Genomic DNA, 19,300 nt, shown 5'->3' with positions numbered 1-19,300 from the left:
GCTTTGTGCTCCAAGAGCAATTTTCTCTTAAAATCTCTAAAAAGAAAAGATGGATGTATAAATCCGACTTACATCTAAAAAGACCTATCATCTGAGTCTTTGAGCACTAGTACCATATTAAAGCTGTCTCTTTTGTGTGAAGAGGCTTAATCACAAAATAACTCTGTTCAATTTCCTTCTCCAGATTAAGCTGTCATTGTTTAAAACACTTTTTTTTTGTTCCTTGCACTGGAAATGAAGTTAATTCAATACATTTCTATTTTTTAAACTTTTCCGTTATTTTCTCCATCACAGGCTGACAGACCAGAGTAATGACTTCTTTCAGAGATTAACACCAGATTAAATTTTTTAAAACTCTTGGAAGTAACTCAAACATCTCTTGCAATATAGATTCTACCCCTTCCTCTCCTCAGGCCATAACCAATGAAAGGAAGAAATAAATCTCATACTGCAACATAATATTAAACTGAAATTGGATGCAAGACTAAAATACCACCAGCATCATTTTTGTTATATGGTGCACTGTTTTCTTGCATATTCTACTGTCAGGCAGTTGAGCTTCAGCTCAGGCACTTGTGAGAAGAAAGAAAACAACTCGTAACCTGCAAACTGTCATTTCAAACCTAAGCAAAAGAAAGACAAACCATCTCTAATAAAAGTTTGATCTCTTAATTTCTGTATACTGTCTCCCAAAGCTACATAACAAGCAGAAAAATACTGTATAGGAAAACAGAGTAGCATTTTTTTTTTCAGGAATGAGAACTTGGTCAAATTGCATTCTCTATCCCATTAGATAAATTAGGGCCTGACTCAGGTCCTACTAGAAGTACACAGTGACTCTCAATGACCCCAAAACTCGCTGAATCTCAGTGATAGTATATTGATCTTACAACACAAGAAGGACTTAGCTGTTTTTTCAGGTTCGAAAGGAGTGATGTGCAGCTCCAGGAGATAACCCAGAGAACACACATTACTTAAAAAGATGCAGGGCTGTATAACTGAACTTGGTTTTGTTTTTTTCACAAATCTCATCTGCATTTGAACAGATATATTGTTCTCTGGAAATCGCTATCTTGGTGAAAGCGTAAAGAGTGATACTAAGAACTGGACAGAGGCTTTTCATCAGCACATAAGAACAGCACTGTGCAAGCCCTGAGTCCTGAAATCCTTCCCTATATGGAAGATTCTTTTCAACAGGACTTCCCAACCACTATACCTATATTAACTCATCAGGACACAAGACATCTGTACAGGCTGTACATAATTTTAGGCCATAAATTTGACGGCATACACAATATCCCATTGGTTTAGCTGTGCACACCCCCCCCACACATGTACCTCCAGAATGTTAGGCACGACCATGCTAATACAATGAGAACAGGAGTGAAAAGGTGGTTAAGTATGTTCATCCACTCTTTATCACAACGTAAAAATTCAGGAATCAAACATGACTGTCAAAAGTCAAGCTCAACACCAAAATAAAATCCAAAAGATGGATTTTCTATACAGTAAACACTTCAGCTGAGGAACACATTGCCACAGATTGTTCATGGGTACTTGCAGTCTCACCTACATAGTTTGAAGAAAAGCTTGTAGACTAATTATGGGAAAAAATAAATCAATCTATGAATCTATTAAACACAAAAATACCACCTCTGACTTAGGAAATCTTTAAGCTATATATTACTGGAAGATGAAAATGTATATCAAAGAAACATCACTGTGCATGCATATCCTTTCAAAGGTATTCTGCATCGGCCCAGCTGAGACCAGAGACTGGCTGAACGAACCTCTGGTCTGACCTAGTGTGACTGTCTGTCATGTTCACCTTTACAAAAGTGCCACTGAACACAGTATCTCTTACAAACTTATGACATAGATTGGATACTAAGAAAAAATTTTTCACCGCAAGGGCTGTCAAGCACCGGAACAGGCTGCCCAGGGAAGTGGTTGAGTCACCATCCCTGGAGGTATTTAGAAGATGCGTAAATGTGGTGCTTAGGGTCATGGTTTAGTGGTGGACTTGGCAGTGCTAGGTTAACGGCTGGACTTGATGATCTTAAAAGTCTTTTCCAACCAAAAAAATTCTATGATTCTATGACATTTCTGGAACATTATGATATTACTTTTGTTTGGCATGAGTGAAAAATACAGATAACCCAAATCACCCACACAACTCACTCGGAAACACGATCTTGACAAGACCTCTGACATACTATTCAAGAACGGAACAATTTTATGAAAGCTCCTGTTGAAAAATTACATGACTATGACATACAGAAAGCTTCCAGTTCAAAATCCTAAACTGCATATACAGTCATATACAGTCTGAACTATTAATAACAGGACCATCTCAGCCCTATAAATCATTTTAACTCGATGAACGTTATCTATATTAAGATACTGAGGCTCTTTCAATGAATGTACGTAAGTAGAAAAAAAACCAAACCAACTTATAACTTGGTTATCAGTCCAGGTGGCACTAGGCACCCTCAACACATTGGAAGCTGAACTGAGGTAGGCACAGCACTTCTTATAGTTGTCAGGGATGTCTTCAGCAGGACACAAAGCCAGGGGTTGCCTGAAAGCTCAAGAGGTGATTGTCAAGTAGGAGTAGCCTGTTCAACAGCAAGACTGAACTGTTTCAGATCCACTTGCATTTTTATAGCTCCTTCTGAAACCTTAAAACCTCTCCCAAAGGAATTAGGCCCTAAAATGAACCATGTTTTCTAAGAAAACAGTTCAATCTAAGAAGAATGCTTTAAATTTGTCAAACTTATTAATATTTAAAGTTCCATGCTGTATTAAAAAATAGTTTTAGAAAAAATACTAACATTTAGGGATAAAAGGTAAATTAAAATAGTCACAGAAAAACTCGATGGTTTTGTATGTATTTAAATTATAATATAACTGAGGGAAATCAATTAACATTGTGATTTCCCAAAATAATTAAAAATCTTGGTCTCAGAAAGCAAGCAGGGAATATGACATTAAAACATGCAGTTTAGCAAGAAAGTGTAGAAGTTAGAGATATGTGTAAGCACTACTTCACTGCTGCAAATACATTTTGTAAATTCTAATTATAGGTGCATCATCACAGAATAAAAAGACAATATCCACACCACACCTATTAAGCATTTCTACAACCCCGATAACCATTAAACCCTGGAAATGTAATAGACAAAGAAAAGTGCTACAGCTGCAGAACTGCCTGCAAAAATAAGCAGCTCTGTGGGGTTTAAAAAGAAATGATAATAGAAAAAACAGTGGACTTGTAAATAAGTTCACAGCATTTAATTACATCTGAATCACAGCCTACTAAGTCTACAGAAGCCTTTTAAAGCACATTAAGTTTGCTTAGCAGAAAAATCAAACTGGATTTTTAATAAATAGCATAATCTCGATTTCAAAGGGTACTGGATTCAACCTTCTGCTTCTAGGCATAAGTACAGATTTAGTATCATTTTAGATAATGTCTTTGGTCTCAAAACTTCAGAAACAGCCTTGTTTGAGGCATAACAATACAAATAGCTGCTTTAACTTCAAAGTAATGTTTAAAAGGTTTCAATAATAGAAACTTTCGGCTAAAGTGAGAAACAGATGAAAATGCAATGACAGCAATATCACCACAAGTCCCCCCTGCTTTGTGCAGTGTCATTTCCAATGCACTTCAGTCTATACAGAGAAAGATTGCCAGTGCATCTATTATGGGACCATATGAACATGCATATTTATCGTGAAAGTACAAAACCTCTTCTCAATATCTCTTTTAACAATGACAGAAGATATACAGAATAAAGAATATTGAATTGTTATTCTTTATCCTTCATTTATAGTGCAATGTGATTTTAAAAGGGAAATTTAAACACGGTATTCCACTTCCAGTTGTGGTGCGGTTTTATCCAGTTTTGACGTCACTTAACTCTAAGAAATGGGGGAAATCATCGGCACTTTTTTAATATAAAGAACAAAAGACTACAAGTACCCACCTGACAAGCCAATGAGGCAAAACCAAGACCACAGAAAATAAAAAATAAAGCTGAATAACCTATGACACATGCTTCCTTATTCTCTCCCAAAAGCATAACATGCTTAACTCATCGCTTACGCATCCCACTCATAAGTCTATTACATGATTACGTTCCAACGCAAGTGAAAAAACAGCGCTTTTGCCTTTAGATCTCTTCACCAACTATGGCATGCCACACCTATCAGAGATAAAAGGGATTTATTTGCTTCACGTTTATGAACTTTATTTAAATAAGGTTGCCTGACACAACGGTGTTAATCCTCCTTAAAGGAAAATGGAAACACTTGTCACATAATCCTTGCTCAACTAAAAACATCAGAGAAATTGGTTTAAAGATATCCCTTCCAGTAAAACCCTTCGGCTATGGGAATCTGTATGTCATGTTTCCTGTAGTGGCATATATCTGCTCTTGCTTTCATCGTTTAAATGAAGTAGAAAACATTCTGAGTCTAGCAGCAACATCCTGGCATGAAGCTGTTGTGATGGAGGAGTCAGGCCTCTCGTTGTTTTGTGATGATGGTACAACTGCTTGCAGACAACACTTTACAGAACCATAATTAGTTTCACCCACCGAGTCTAATACTCCCCCTTCTTACTCAGCACTACACTAGGCTGTCTTTGACACAAACACTTGTAAATGTGTTTGGTTTACAACTCAATAATTAAACCCCATAAGCTTTACTATGAAAAAGTAGCTCCTCTTAAGCAGTGGCAGGCTATCTTCAGAGAGATAAAATAAGTCCTGATGTATTAGTTTCTGCCAATATGGTTAGCTTTTATTTAAAAAAAAAAAAAAAGACACAGAGAAACTTACCTTCAGCTGCACAAACATAAAGAAAAAAAATCACTTTAATTCCTGGTATAAATTAAATCACCGCAATTGAAATACCGAAGGAACCTCCAGCTCCTTCAGCACTGCTTGCCCTTTACCTGGCAGATGAATCTACACCAATGAAGTCTGACTTTAGTGATAGAAGAGTTGGCATGACTTTTCCCTGTACATCGTACGTTAAGGCAGATGGGAGTGCAGAGGGTGAATGCCTCTCAGGACCTGCTGCTGGCTTCACTTCCCTTCACATTCAGTCCCTGCACGTGATAGCTCCTCCTTTCTGCTGGCCACACTGAATGACTTGGTTATACCTGTACAAGGAATACACGCTCCCCCACACGCCCCATTTCCTTGCAGGTCGCTGTAATGTTACAGTAGACAGCAGAGCTCCCGACTTACCCCAACTTACTGCCTTCAAACAGCGTCACATTCCCAAACGCTACATGAAGGAAAGAAGTTGCATTAAGTATATATGGAAAAAAGCGAGGGGCACCAAGAGATGAAAATCTACAGTTTAAAATACTTTGGATAGAAAGTGTGAATTCAAAAGAAGCTAAAGCTATAGCTACAGCATAAGTCGTAACTCTGGCCTGGGAGCAGCTCAAGACAAGTGCATGTGACGTGGAAAATTCAGGCAGGAGAGTCCGCTGCCTGGTGGAACAGGAAAGGTGGCTTGGCGGTAAGTGGGAGCAGAAACATTAGGAATGCCAACAGAATATTCTTGTTACTTTGTGATGAAGACCTAATGCCCTGAAAAAGTTTACCTAAAGACACATTTCGAAGGAAAAATAAATATTTAGTTCTCTGAAGGTATCATGCTTGACTTCAGAGAAGTCCAACTAATTAACAAAATTGTTGGTACTAACCTGGGCAAACGAAACTGGAGCGCTATCACATGACAAATGTATGTGCTTTCAGGTAATTCTGTGTGATAAGGATGGTTCAGGCTTCCTATTCCACCAAGGGTGAGTATTTGGAAGCAAGACTGAGGAAGGCAGTAGGAGCATGCCAATCTCAAAGCAACTGACCACAAACACCAAAAGTGTTTGGGAAAGGGCTTTTTCTTTGTACAGGGAAATACTGATCCGTTAGTTAACAGGTGGGATTTCTGTGGAGTCTCATCCACTTGTTCAGCAAAACCTGCCACATTACATCAGTCTAAGCTTCACTACAATTCTTCTGTTTTCCCATTCATAGTCATCAAGTGATAAAAGACAAAGCTTGAAACAATACAGTACTACACCTAATGATAACGGCTTACCCCATCTCTGGGTGAAATCTGCATGCAGGTGAGGGAGTGCTTTGGTAAGGGAGGAAGGAGGGCACGGGAAGCAACCCTAACTAACAACGTGAAGCTGTACTTCCCTGAAGTCAATGGCACTATGACGATCTACTCACCTGAAGTTCTCTCACTGCCTGTTTTATGCAGCCCTAACCTATTTTGGGTCAACAACACATACATTTCCAAATGAGAGTGACTTTGGAAATTGCCTGGACTACAGAGAGTGCTTTACTGGACAAGATACTTTACCAGAAAAGAAGCACACAAATTCTGTGGTTTATTACATTTCTTTGCTCAAGACCTCCTTAGACACCCACCTGTATTTCACAGAATCACAGAATGGTTTGGGTTGGAAGGGATCTTAAAGATCATCTAGTTCCAACCCCCTGCCACGGGCAGGGGACACCCTCCACTAGACCAGGCTGCCCAAAGCCCCATCCAACCTGGTCTTAAGCATTTCCAAGGATGGGGCCTCCACAACTTCTCTGGGCAACCTGTTCCAGTGCCTCACCACCCTCACAGTAAAGATTTTCTTCCTAATAGCTAATCTAAATCTACCCTCCCTCACCTTAAAGCCATTCCCCCTTGTCCTATTGCTACAAGCCCTTGTAAACCATTCCTCTCCAGATTTCCTGTAGGCCCCCTTCAGGTACTGGAAGGCTGCTATAAGGTCTCCCCGGAGCCGTCTCTTCTCCAGGCTGAACAACCCCAACTCTCTCAGCCTGTCCTCATAGGAGAGGTGCTCCAGCCCTCTGATCAGCTTGGTGGCCCTCCTCTGGACTCTCTCCAACAGCTCCATGTCTCTCCTGTACTGGGGCCCCCAGAGCTGGACACAGTACTCCAGGTGGGGTCTCATGAGAGCAGAATAGAGGGGCAGGATCACCTCCCTCGACCTCCTGGTCATGCTTCTTCTGATACAGCCCAGGACATGACTGGCTTTCTGGGCTGCAAATGCATATTTTTTAAATTTATCTAATTTATTTTTATTTATTTACCATTCTAATTTTCTGACTACAGAAGTTTAATTTTAAAATCTAAAAAAATTATTTTTCCTACCATGTACACCCAAACTTAAAATCCTAAAGTCAAACTGCTTTTTCCTCAGTCATGTATGAGAACCCCAGGCAAGGCTTCTGCAGGCTAGATTACGCTCTTGATTACACCTTTACAATCCTGATGAATTACTGCTTCCTTTACAGCCTATCAGCACAGCACTCGCACAGGTGTATGAACTCTGTATGCAGCAGAATGGTTCACTACGTGTTCCTAGAGAAGATGTAAACTGCACATCAGCAGTCGGCTACAATGGAGCTGACAAAAAGGATGCTACAGCCAGAAAAGTAATCCCCGTGAAAAAGTGTAATACCAGTTTAGCTTAGCTTATCCCTTTCCATATCCTACCGTATTCTTCCCCCTCCCACCTCTTCCATCTCCTCTCTCTCTCTCTGTTGAGCAATCCCTAACCTGCATTCTTTGGTAGGTCACACCTACCTACCAACATGCAGTTTATATGAGCACTAATACCAATGTCTACGCCAAACACAGCAGTGCATTTTCCAGTTTCCCCGTTTACTCACAGACAATGAATTTCCAGTTTGTAATAGCTTTAATCCAAAGCTTTTTATTTTATTTTCACTTCCCAAGCTGTAACCTAAAGATTCCTGAGCATTTTGCTTGAGCTGTTGTCCCAAGACGGACAGCCGTCACACACTTCTCCCTTCTACACAATGAGGCACAATATGACAAAACCCCACAGTGCTCAGAGAGGGACTGAAACCCTGTGCTACACACTCCTACAGTCCTCCCCTCGCACTTTGAAGCCTTTTGTTCTAACCATTTCATTTGATCCCGAGTCCATCAGGGAATATTTTACGCAAATTTCAGCCTCAGAGGTTGAAATCAGCAGCAGACGTATCGCAGAGCTCTAAGTCCGCTAGCTCACGAGGATCAAACACTGCTCTTGCAAGTGCAGCCTGCTGCAAATGTAAGTTGGCACGCTGAGGCGAACTTTGAATTTGCAGAAACCTGCTGCCCAAGGCACAAAAGCCTGCACAGGTGCGTTGTTGAAGGGTTAAATGCCAAACAGTTGGCTACAGGCAGAACTTTGAAACCTGGCAGAAGTGTAGCCAGCCATAAGCCCTAAGATGTAAGAAATGTGAGTTTACGTTTGTGTTGCTCACTGGAAACGCTACACTACGCATAAATTAATGTATGCAGGAATTTGTCCAAAGCCCCATTAGGGAGGGCACTCCACTAGTGAGGCACAGAAGTAGCTGGGGCATAACTCAGTGCTTCAGTGGGTGCTGAAAGAGACAGATGTCTCCATCTGCAGCTTCCCGCTAAAAAGGTAAAGTCGTATCATGCAAAAATCACACAGAGAAACTCTCTCTATAAAGTCTGTGGGTGCCAGTCATGTGGGAATCACGGGAGGTCATTCTTTATTGCTCTGTATCTCATTGAGCAGAAGAAGTCACAGATTTTTCAGACGTTTTATCTTAGTTTCTAGTTGCTATGATCTCCAGCAATGTACGATCTATTTCTTGAGCTGGTGCTATGAAACTGCACCCTGCGCAGGACTCGGGCAGTACCGCACCTCCAGTGTTTACTTTAAGCATTAGTACAATTAGAGCACAACATCTGAGCTGTAAGGCGCTTCACAACTGAAGCTTCAAAGAAACCAATGGAGCCAGAATCACTTAATGACCAACGGGGGCACTAATGGTTTGGATTCTTCAATGCTCTAACACGCACAAACTCGTCAAAGAGATTTAATTTACCTTGACCTTGTAGTACTCCTTGACTTCAGGCTGAATGGAATCAAAATCACCACTGATGTAATCAGGCAAGAAGCTGAAAGGAAAGCAATGAGCAGTGAAATGAAAAATTAATCCATCTTACTACATTTAATATTTATTTTCTCAAGAGCGCTAAGGGGTATAAGCATTAATCTCTCAAGGGAATAGGAGTTAGTTAAAAGCATGTTAAAACAAGAGTTGATATAAGGTGATAGAAAATAAGGTAAGAGATGAACTGTAAAACTGGTAAATCTAGTGTCACTTCTCTGCTGAGGGAGCTACACATCCCTTCGGTGCTTACACATCTCCCTGGGTCAGTAAGGCAAGACTTGTATCTGCATTGTTCTAGAAATACAACTCTCAAATACCTTTCAAATGTATCATTCAGTCAGCAAAGTATTTGAAAAACCATATTTGAGTGCCGTACATCAAGCCTCAGAGGATATAGTTTGTCAGATGATGATGATGATGATTCTTGGACAGCTGGTATGCCAGAAATATTCCAAAGATTTGTATTTCAGTTGTTACTGATGTCATCATTTCCGCTTTTCTCCTTGCTTATTAAAAATACTCTCCCCCAAAATATGGAAGAGAAATACTCTGGGATTTTTAAGTCTATCTTGGATGTACAAAATGTGTATGAACTTGATTTCAAATCCTAACCATTTGTACAGTAATGTTGCTGCAAAGCACATAGAAATTGTAATGTTGTGATATTTATCTCAACTTGCTTCTTGTTGGTTTTTAATTGCAGAATGTTTCAAAATATTTACTGTACAAATTCTTATCAAATTCATAATGAAACTTCAACTGTGCTACAGAAAGAACAGTTAAGAATTTTTTTCGGGGAAAAACCAACCAAACAACAAACCCCACAGAAATACAGCTTTCCATCGTGCACAGTTCCTGGAGTCTGAAGTAGCAGCTAAGACAACAGGTGAATGTGTTGCCACTGTTTCAAAAGATAAGGCTGAACCGAGTTTTGAAATTAAAGCTGTGATTTCAGTGTTTTCTAACAAATTAAATACATAGCTCCTCTCCTCCAAGGTTACTACACTTTACGAGGGGTATGAGAGTTCATCAGCAAATTAGCTTACAGCTCAAGCTGAGTTACAAGGAATTGGGCAAAGCATATTGGGACATATTTTTCTTCCACATGATTTCAGAGAAATGCTGCAGGGTCTACGCACTCCCCACATCAATAAAACCTATAAAAATCTCACGTTCTGGCTCTGTTCAAAAATTTGAAGAGAGACGCATGGTCACCGGCCACCATTTTCTTTGAAAACTGAAAGCTGCTTCAGGAGAAGCTGGTAAGTACAACTGTTGTGAGTTAGCTCATGTGCAACTATGGCATTTCAAATTCACTGCTCTCTGCTATTACTAAGGCTGTTATAAAAGGATATGCTCTATAAATAATCTCTCCAAAAGTGATGCTCCCACACTCGCAGCAGTGGGAAAGGCAGTCCCTTGTGCGCTGGGTTTTATCGAGAACGCAGAAAACAACTAGAAGAAATACAAATGCTTCAGTGCGCTGTTTTATACGCCCAAGTCAGTATAGTTCAAAACCAGGAAAAACTAAACAGAAAATTAGATTTATTCCTTGTCAGACTGACCTTTTCAATGTACAAAAAATACCACATTTTCAAAATTGAAATTTTAAATTGCTGCTTTTTTACCTTTCCACAAGTTTCCCAATGAAATATTTACTGATGCCATGGTTTTTGGCTGGGATACAGTTAATTTTCACAAGAGGCTGGGAGGGGACACAGCCAGGACAGCTGACCCAAACTAGCCAAAGGGGTATGCCATACCATATGACATCACGCTCATATAAAGGGAGGCTGGTCAGGGACATCATATAAAGGGTGCTGGTTGGGAGGAGGGGTCACTGCCTGGGGACGGGCTGGGCATCGGGCTCCAGGCAGTGAGCAAATTGCATTGTGTATCACCCGTTTTGTACATTCTAAGTATTGCTGTTATTTTCCTCTTCTTTTGCTGTCATATTAAACTATCCTTATCCCAACCCACGAGTTTTACCTTTTTCTTCCAATTCTCCTCCCCATCCCACCAGGGTGGAAGGAGTGAGCAAGCAGCCGCGTGGTGCTTAGCTGCTGGCTGGGGCTAAACCACAACACCTGAATACAACAAGCCTAAAAAACTACAGGTATTCTCTTTTTATTTGTTTCCTTTCATTTATCCTGACTGAAACAAAGCCATTAAAAGTAAACTCAATCTAGGTGTTACAGTGGTGGCCCCAAATCCAAGCCCTGGAGGCGTCCCAGGAGGTTGGGCAGGAAGAACAACAGCCAGTTGTCACGGAAAGCCAACTTGGAATGACACACATATGCACTCTGATGAAAAAGCTGATGTCTTAAGGTTGTTTATCTTACTGAAATGTGGTACATAAATCCAAAAGTGTCTTTGTCATTTTTTTCCCTCTACAGACTGCAGTGCTTTTAAATAATCAACCATTTCTCCTGAGTGTTTCAAGAGGCATAACTGGGAGTAAAATTAGCCAAAAAAGTATCTTCTCTGAATAAAATGCTTCTGCACAGCTTTTGCTGTCATCCAAAGTAAAACCATTTCCATGACAAAAGCTAGCTGAAGTTCTGTCGGAATTTTTACAAGCAAAAGAAACCAGAAATTCGATTGCACCTCCCACGTGCTCTGCCAGAGCTCCTGGCTACGCTGCCTGTATGCATCTCCTCTCCCAGGAAGCGCTGTGTCCATTTTCAAAGTACCCTCTCTAAATGGTTCACCTGTAGCCACCACAAAGCCAGAAATGATTAACAGAGGGTAAGGAATCATGGCTGGGAACTTCAAAGTTTCAAAAAGTGTAAGCCTCACATTAATGAACATGGTCTTTTCATAGAACAGCATCAATTCTTTCTTCTTCTCTTCTCCTTCCCTTTGACAAACACCAGAAACAAGGAAAATACATAAAGACTCTCTTGATGAATTAAAAAAATATCGCTCACAAGTACATCTCAACTTGCACCGTCTGCTTCACAAACATCATAAAACATTTCAGCTTTATCTTCAGGGGATGGCTGCTCTTTGTAGCTCATTGACTACGCAAGCCAATGTTCAGCCACAAGTCAGAAGCTGCATTTGACTTGGTCCTTTTGAGTTCTGCAGAAAAAAGTGCCTGATTCAGGTGAGCAGAATTTAGTCAAAACTCTTCTTCTCTCCAGTTAACATGAGTGAAGAAGAGTCATTGTGTGCAGAGTTGTCCTAGACTAACTAACCTCAGAGAAGATCAGCACTAGTTGATACAGAAAAAGGGGAGTTAAGATATATATGGAACCCCCCCCCAATACTAAAGTAACTTAAGAATATTTATGTAATAATTGGTTTTCACTTGTTTACTTTGGTATATCCTTTTGTATTTACTCCAGAGCACAGCATAGTCCAGGAGAACAGGCTCTGGAGAATCACATATCAAGCGTACTGCTATGTGAGTGGAAGAAATTATGTCAGAAAAGTAACAAGAAAGGACCCTCCATAAAAATTAAAACAGCAGCCCTTATTTAAAGTACAGATTAAAATCAAGTATTATATTAGTCTAACCCATGCTTTCCTACCCTCTGACCTCAAATTCATGCATAATTCTTATTCTGTAGCATAACTGTATTGAAGATGACATATTTCAGTGACATATATGACACATAGCCTTTAATGGAGGAGGTTATCTTTTTTGCCCATGGTGACAAAATTATATAATTCCTTTCCAAAGTGCAATTTAAAATTTTAATTTCTAAACAGTGCAGATGATGGAGCCTACTGCATTTCAGAACCATGTTTTACCAGTCTCATTAGCTATTAATTATCACTATGCATATAAGGTCATGACCAGCTCAGCTGGCTTGATTCTCTGCTGCTTTACACAGACATTTATCAGGAGTGAGTCAACTCCATAAACCTAATGGGACCAAAAGTATAAAATTCATGTGAGATCAGCCTCGTCTACCAAGCCTTTTCTAGAGCTGTCAAACAGCATAACACCAGGAACTGAGCAACAAAAAAATCCTCAGAGGCTTTGGGTCAGCCAGAATTTTTCTTTCTCTTCATTTGTCATTCTCTTCCCTTTTCCATTTTGTTTGGGGTGGTTTTTTTGTTTGTTTGGGTTTTTGGGTTTTTTTGTTTGGTTTTGGTTGGTCTTTTTTTCTTAGAACTTGAAAAAAACCCCAACCCAAAACATAGAGTTTCAATATGAAACCTTTGAAGGTTTAGCTAGCCTACCAAGAAAACCAGCACTATTTCTCAGAAGTTTTGAAATGGATCCCAGCTAGGGGATTTATCCAAACTGGATAAAGGGTGAATGTTGAATGAACAGTTTTATCAACTCTCAGGATGCTGGGCTAGAAAGCGGGGAAAAAAAAAAGATTCCAGCAAGTCTGCCATAGTTTTAAGATACACTAATGAAATTCTAGTCACCAGTACCATAAAACAGTAATCGACTCTTAGCATAGACGCAGATTACAAAATAAATAGAAGCTATTTAAACTCTGAGGTTCTCATGCTAAGTAAGCACAACTGTGCCTTTTGCCTTCAAGAAAGACATCTAATGGTCACAGCTTAATTCAAGAAGCAGTTTTATTTTAAAATATTCAACACTAATGAACAGCATGTTAAATTTAAAACATCGGAATACTTGGTTCCTTACTCACTCACTCTAAGAATTCAGTGTGGAGTGGTAAATATGCCTTTTTATACCGTTACAAAAAAAGGAAAAAAAATCCCAACACATCACACTTAAGCAGTTTATAATAAAAAACTGTGCTGCCTCCTTAAATAAATTGCTCTGGCATAACTGTTCAGTTCTATCATTAATTCAAAGTTACAGTTTCCTAGTAGTATTGACTTTTCTTGTGATGTAGCTCCTTTAGCACATAATTGTCTGCAATTAACCTTTTTTAAACAAATGTTAACATCAGAGACGTGAACATTTACGGGCAGTATCTGCAGTACCCTTTCCTTGCTTCAGTTACAGCACAGAAAAAAATCCCATGCAGACAAGCTGTATATGTCCCAGCTGTGTCATTTGAGGGCACAGAATGGGTTCCCTATGCTTTTTTTTTCACTACTAAAAATACATTTCAAAACCGGTGCCTTTTACCCCAGGCTAACAGACACAAACAAGCTACTTCCCAGTAGAAGAAATACAGTGAAGATAAAATGCTGCAGACTTAACATGAAGTAAAGTCACTAAAGTCAGCTTTGACTTTCATAAGCATCTAGTAGTTGGGAATACAGAAGCTAAAGCACTCTAGCATTACTTCAGGATAGGTATTAAAAAAATCACAGTGTAACAAAAAACCCAGCAAAGAAAAATTAATGCCCCCAAATCTGCATTTGCTAACTGTTAAGATGCACTTTCAGCTTGCCCTCCTGACTGTCGGTCTTGACTAGAAGGGTGAGTGAGGGCTGTTCTCATCAGAAAGGTGTTAAGTCTATTTAAATCTGTCAGAAGTATACTGTTAACTGCTGTGAAGATCAAAGTGCCCTTTTAACTCCCAGAGACAGGTACAGCAGAAGTAGATGCCATTTATATTTTGTCTCAAAGCAGCATACTCAGATGCCCCATCTAGCTGTACAGAGGCGAGTTCCTGGGGAAAGGAGAAATGTCAGATTGCGAAATATATTCAGAGTTAATGTCTATTCAATCTATAACTAGCTTCCCGGTATTACCTGCAAGGTTACTACAAGTAAAGGTCACACCTGAAGCTCAGAAGCCACACACTAAATACCAATACAATTAATAAACTTCAAACTGACCATAAAAAAGCATTTTCTTTTGGTTCATCTTGAACAGATCACACTAAGAATTCCATAACTTATTATCATCAGGCCTTTAAAAAACAGCTAAAGCACAGTCCCTGCCTCTTCCACCCTCTACTTCCCAATCAAGACTCTCTTGCAGTCAGCTAGCTTACTTTTTCCGACTCCATGGTTCACATCACCTATTTCAATCCACAAAGCCTCCCTTATCTCTGTATAATAATTGTGTTAGGGTGGCACTGACAACAATGTTGTGCTAGTTGCTGTATGAATTAAAAAAAAATAAAATCCCCCCCAGTTGCCCATCCCTTCTTCCAAGACCTTAATAAAACCTAATATTCATTATGCAATTGCTGACACAGAACATAATTCCCAAATAACATTTTGTACATTACAATAAATCCAGATGAGATCTAACAAGATAAAAAAAAAAAAAAAAGAGGGAGGGGGATGGGACAGACACAACACAACAACAGTACCACAGACCCCAATTTAACAGAGAAAGCAAGTATATGCATACATCAGGCCACACACAGATAACAGATTTGTGTGACCCTGTCAGAGTTTTTTTGCACAGAACGTTACCAAACCTGTGGATTACAGTCAGGATGCTCCGTGGTTAAAAATGCTTGGATAATATTTGGCAACCTTGGAGAACAGCTTCTTTTCCCCTTACTTTGTAAAGGCTTTACTGTTAAAGAGCATAAAAGTATTATTTTATTTGCAAATGCTATGATTTAAAGAAGAAGATAAAAGTGTGTGAAGATATGAGGGCAATAATGCTTTCATTTATGCTTGCCTGGTATGCAGTGTCACCTTGCAAATAATAAAAAATATCTGAAATAAATTGTAGAACATATTACCCTCAGCTCAAACTGCTATGCAAAGGACACATCAGGGGGAGATCTTCTACAGGGGACAGCCAACTCACTCCCATTATCATTAACAAAAAATCAAGCAGCTAACGCCCTCAAAACCTTATCCCTCAGTGACAAAGCAAAGTGTTAATGATAGCTACAACTGTTGCATTTTTCTTTTTAATTGTCAATATAGGAAACTGTTCTCCAGTTACAATCAATACAGGACAAAGTAAAATGATGCTCCAAGATTTAAGAGCTGCTCGCTTGTTTTCCATGGTGCTGAACACCCTCCTGTGTTCAGGTAAGCACAAGCAGTTCGGGAAAAACCCACCGCACACAGGACAAGCAAGTCCCAGAGTCTGCTGCTAAATACCTGCGGCTTCTTATTACTTACAGACTGATGCGTTGCTTAAAATAAAGGATACACGAACGCAATGTCGTCGCCATCACCTTACAGTCAGTTAAGGCTGAAACTATTCGGCACCTCTCAGAAGAAACTCAGCATCTCACAGGCTCAAGCACCACGTCTTGCTGTTGGATCCTTAGTAAAAAGGAATTACAAAAAGAGGGCCCAGACTCTAGTCTTCTAGGACACGAGGCCCGAGGAAAGGAGACAGAAGATGAGCAGTGTAACCAGGACTCCCTCCGACAGGTGAGGGTATCTGACTGAGAAGACAGAGCCCGACAAGACACCCAAAACCGTTTTCCCTCTTTTCATGTCAAAGCATGGCAGAATTTGCCCTAAAAGTTGAAGAAAACCAGCCACTACATTAGAAAAAGATAAACTCTTGGCTATTAACATTTTAGACAGCATGTGAGGAACCAAAGGGATGGGATCTAAAACCTGGTAAATTTAGATCAAAGGCATCACAAAACTACACAAACTGAGATTTAGATACTACTCTCAAAAAGGCAGTACTAGAAACCAGAGCCAGCTCAGGGCTTCTTCATGGAGTGCCACCAAAGTTGGATTTTGCTGCTCCAAGGTAAGAACAAACTTTTCTAAGACAAGATAAACAATTTATCTTCTTTCCCAGAAGAGCTAGAAACACGCATATTGTATTTTTTTCCTCCGAATTAGATAGTCAATAACAACCCCTACAGTGTAGCTTGAAAACACATTATAAAATTTTAAAACTCAGTGTTGATGACTAGTATTTTAATTCTACATATCCTTTCTGCGAACTTTCACATCCCTAAGAACACTTAAAAGTCAAGCACAATCAAACAGTAAGCAGCTACATATGAAAGATGTTCACTGGGATCTCTTTGCTTCCATAATTTACTTACTCTCGCCCGAGTACCTTAAGTACCTGCCCTGAGTTTAGAATCTGCTAACATAATTCCAAAACCAGGGACGATGACCTATGCAGGAGAGGTTGAGTTTGAAGAAGCCCTTTGCTTCTTCAGGGCTTGAAACTGCAGCAGAAATCCTTCAGAGCCATTTCTGCACAACGACTCACAAGTGCAATGAGAAGAGATTTATCCCCTTACTGAGCAACCTGTCCCAAGCAGGCAAGGAGAAATCTGCAGGTTTGCACAAGTCTGAATTATGCTTCTCCTGTTTGGGCCTGCATTTTTTTTTTTTTCTGATTTCCATGTATACATCACTTTACAGATTAATTTTCTGTTTCATGGCCAAAAAAAAAAAAAAAAAAGACATCTTGATGCTTATCTATAGGGAGGAAGACCAGCCATAAAATGTGAATTGCCACACAAAAATTTATTAAAAAATACCTACTCAGAAGACATGAAGTCTTAAGGAGGAAACCAGATCATCTGAAGATAACACAACTACTGAAAGGCATAATTGAATCCCATATCGTTAATGAAAATGTCTTCTGTCTTGGGTTCTAATTGGCTGTAGAGCAGCTACTGAGTAAACTTCTGATTCTGCCCCCCCCCTTTTTTTTTTGGTGAAGATGTGCTTGAGTACCTTAAATATATTAATAAAATTTCTTCAGGTTTTAAGCCCTTACACTGACATAACATTCTGCAGAGAAACAATGCGCTGAGCATCCTGAAAATGCTTGGGCTACACAGAGGAACAAAACATATCACTTCAACTTTTTAGGGAACATGAGCCGACAGGGCAAGGAATGGAGAAAAGACACGAAACAGCAGACAGCGGTTTGAAGTCTGTTGTCTCTGTATGGCTGAAATTTGGTAAGTCAGTGGGAGGCAGAAGTTTTATTAAACCTTTCACTGCTGACCTCTGCTGCGGCTTCTCTGGAGCTGACAGAGAACCAGGATATTCCACCGGAGCATTAGCATTTCAAAAGGTACCTGCACCTCTTGCCCAACACAGCAGCATTAATTAGAGAGACAGCAGAAGATAAATGCGCATACAAAATGAGAGTTGGGCTCTATCTTAGTAACCTTTCCCAAAAAGCATCCTCAATTTCATCAGATAACCTCAAGCGAGTATTCTGCCATTTCTACACAATTTAGCTGTACAATGTACAACTATTTCATTTTCTAGAACTTGTGTTTTAGACAACAACATATTACTAAGTTTACCAGAGATTCTTTTAAGGTTGCTACTAATCACAAAGGTGAAAGGTTGGCCTCAACAGTTCTGAAGGAACTGGTGGAAGAGTGTTTAATCTAGCAGTGGCCCTGTCTTCAGTGGGCTGGAGCACCACAGCTGGGTAAGGCTTCTGCAGCTGGCAGAGAGATGCTACTCACTTCAGTCCTCCTCTTACCCTCCTCACCATGTCACCACCTCCACAGAGTCAAAGTACCAGTAGGGATATTTTACTTACGAAAGTCAGCAGGTTTACAGTTACAAACACACACAAGCAGTTCTCTCTTTCTCAAGTAAGATTAGAACTATTTCTATAATTTTGGTGAGCATAGCTACAATTGAAGTGCCTCTCATAAACCTCTAATTAAAATATATAAACTTCTTTTATAGTTACCTGACATACGGATGAAATTAAGAAACAAAATAAAGCTGCAAATCTCCCATATAAATAAATCTACCTTCTGATCACAACCTAATGTACTTGTTTGAAATTGTTTTTCTATCAAGGTGTCGTGGTTTAACCCACCAGGCAGCTAAAACCACCACATAGTCATTCACTCACATCCCGTCAGTGGGATGGAGGCAAGAATCAAAAAGGGAAAAAAAAAGAAAAAAAAAAGACTCATGGGTTGAGATAAAGACAGTTTAATAGGACAGAAAATAATAATAATAATAATAAAAGAACACACAAAAGTGATGAACAGCACAATTTCTCACTACGCGAAGCTGATGCTCAGCTAGTTCCCGAGCCACCTGCCTCCCAGTCAATCCCCCAGTTATATGCTGAGCATGACATCACATGGTATGGAATATCCCTTTGGCCAGTTTGGGGCAGCTGTTCTGGCTGTGTCCCCTCCCAGCTTCTTGGGTGCCCCCCACCTTCTCGTTGGCAAGGCAGTATGAGAAGCTGAGAAGTCCTTGACTACTTGGCCACAACTAAAACATCAGTGTGTTATCAACATTATTCTCATCCTAAATCCAAAACAGCGCTGTACCAGCTGCTAGGAAGAAAATTAACTCTATCCCTGCCGAAACCAGGACACAAGGTTTTATTTGTTCCATGTTTAAGGAATAAAGACCAAGCGATTCACAGAACGGTTCATCTAAGGAAATGTCAGCTATCTCTTGCTGGTTTTTTTCTGTAAAATGTTTAAACTGCTAAAATAAACAGTAAGGTCATACCTATGCTCTGC

At 39.8% G+C, this 19,300-nt stretch overlaps 1 protein-coding gene across 7 annotated transcripts in view; it reads right to left on the bottom strand.

Annotated features, from left to right (window-relative positions):
- Positions 1–19,300, bottom strand: part of TPK1 (thiamin pyrophosphokinase 1) — a 319,194-nt gene that overhangs the window by 157,836 nt on the left and 142,058 nt on the right. For 6 of the 7 annotated variants that reach the window (XR_008575907.1, XM_054816997.1, XM_054817000.1 and 3 more), the window contains one exon: positions 8,919–8,991. The exons of the other annotated variant lie outside the window; for it this stretch is intronic. Coding sequence is in view for 4 of the 6 variants with exons in the window: in XM_054816997.1 (XP_054672972.1) it covers positions 8,919–8,991 (73 nt within the window). In the remaining 2 variants the exon portion in view is untranslated. The remainder of the gene's footprint in view (positions 1–8,918; positions 8,992–19,300) is intronic. 7 annotated transcript variants of the gene reach the window in all.

Source organism: Grus americana, chromosome 2 (assembly GCF_028858705.1).
Source record: "Grus americana isolate bGruAme1 chromosome 2, bGruAme1.mat, whole genome shotgun sequence".
Classification (NCBI taxonomy): domain Eukaryota; kingdom Metazoa; phylum Chordata; class Aves; order Gruiformes; family Gruidae; genus Grus; species Grus americana.
The sequence above is the reverse complement of the archived record's forward strand: the minus strand, read 5'-3'. Positions and strand labels throughout refer to the sequence as shown.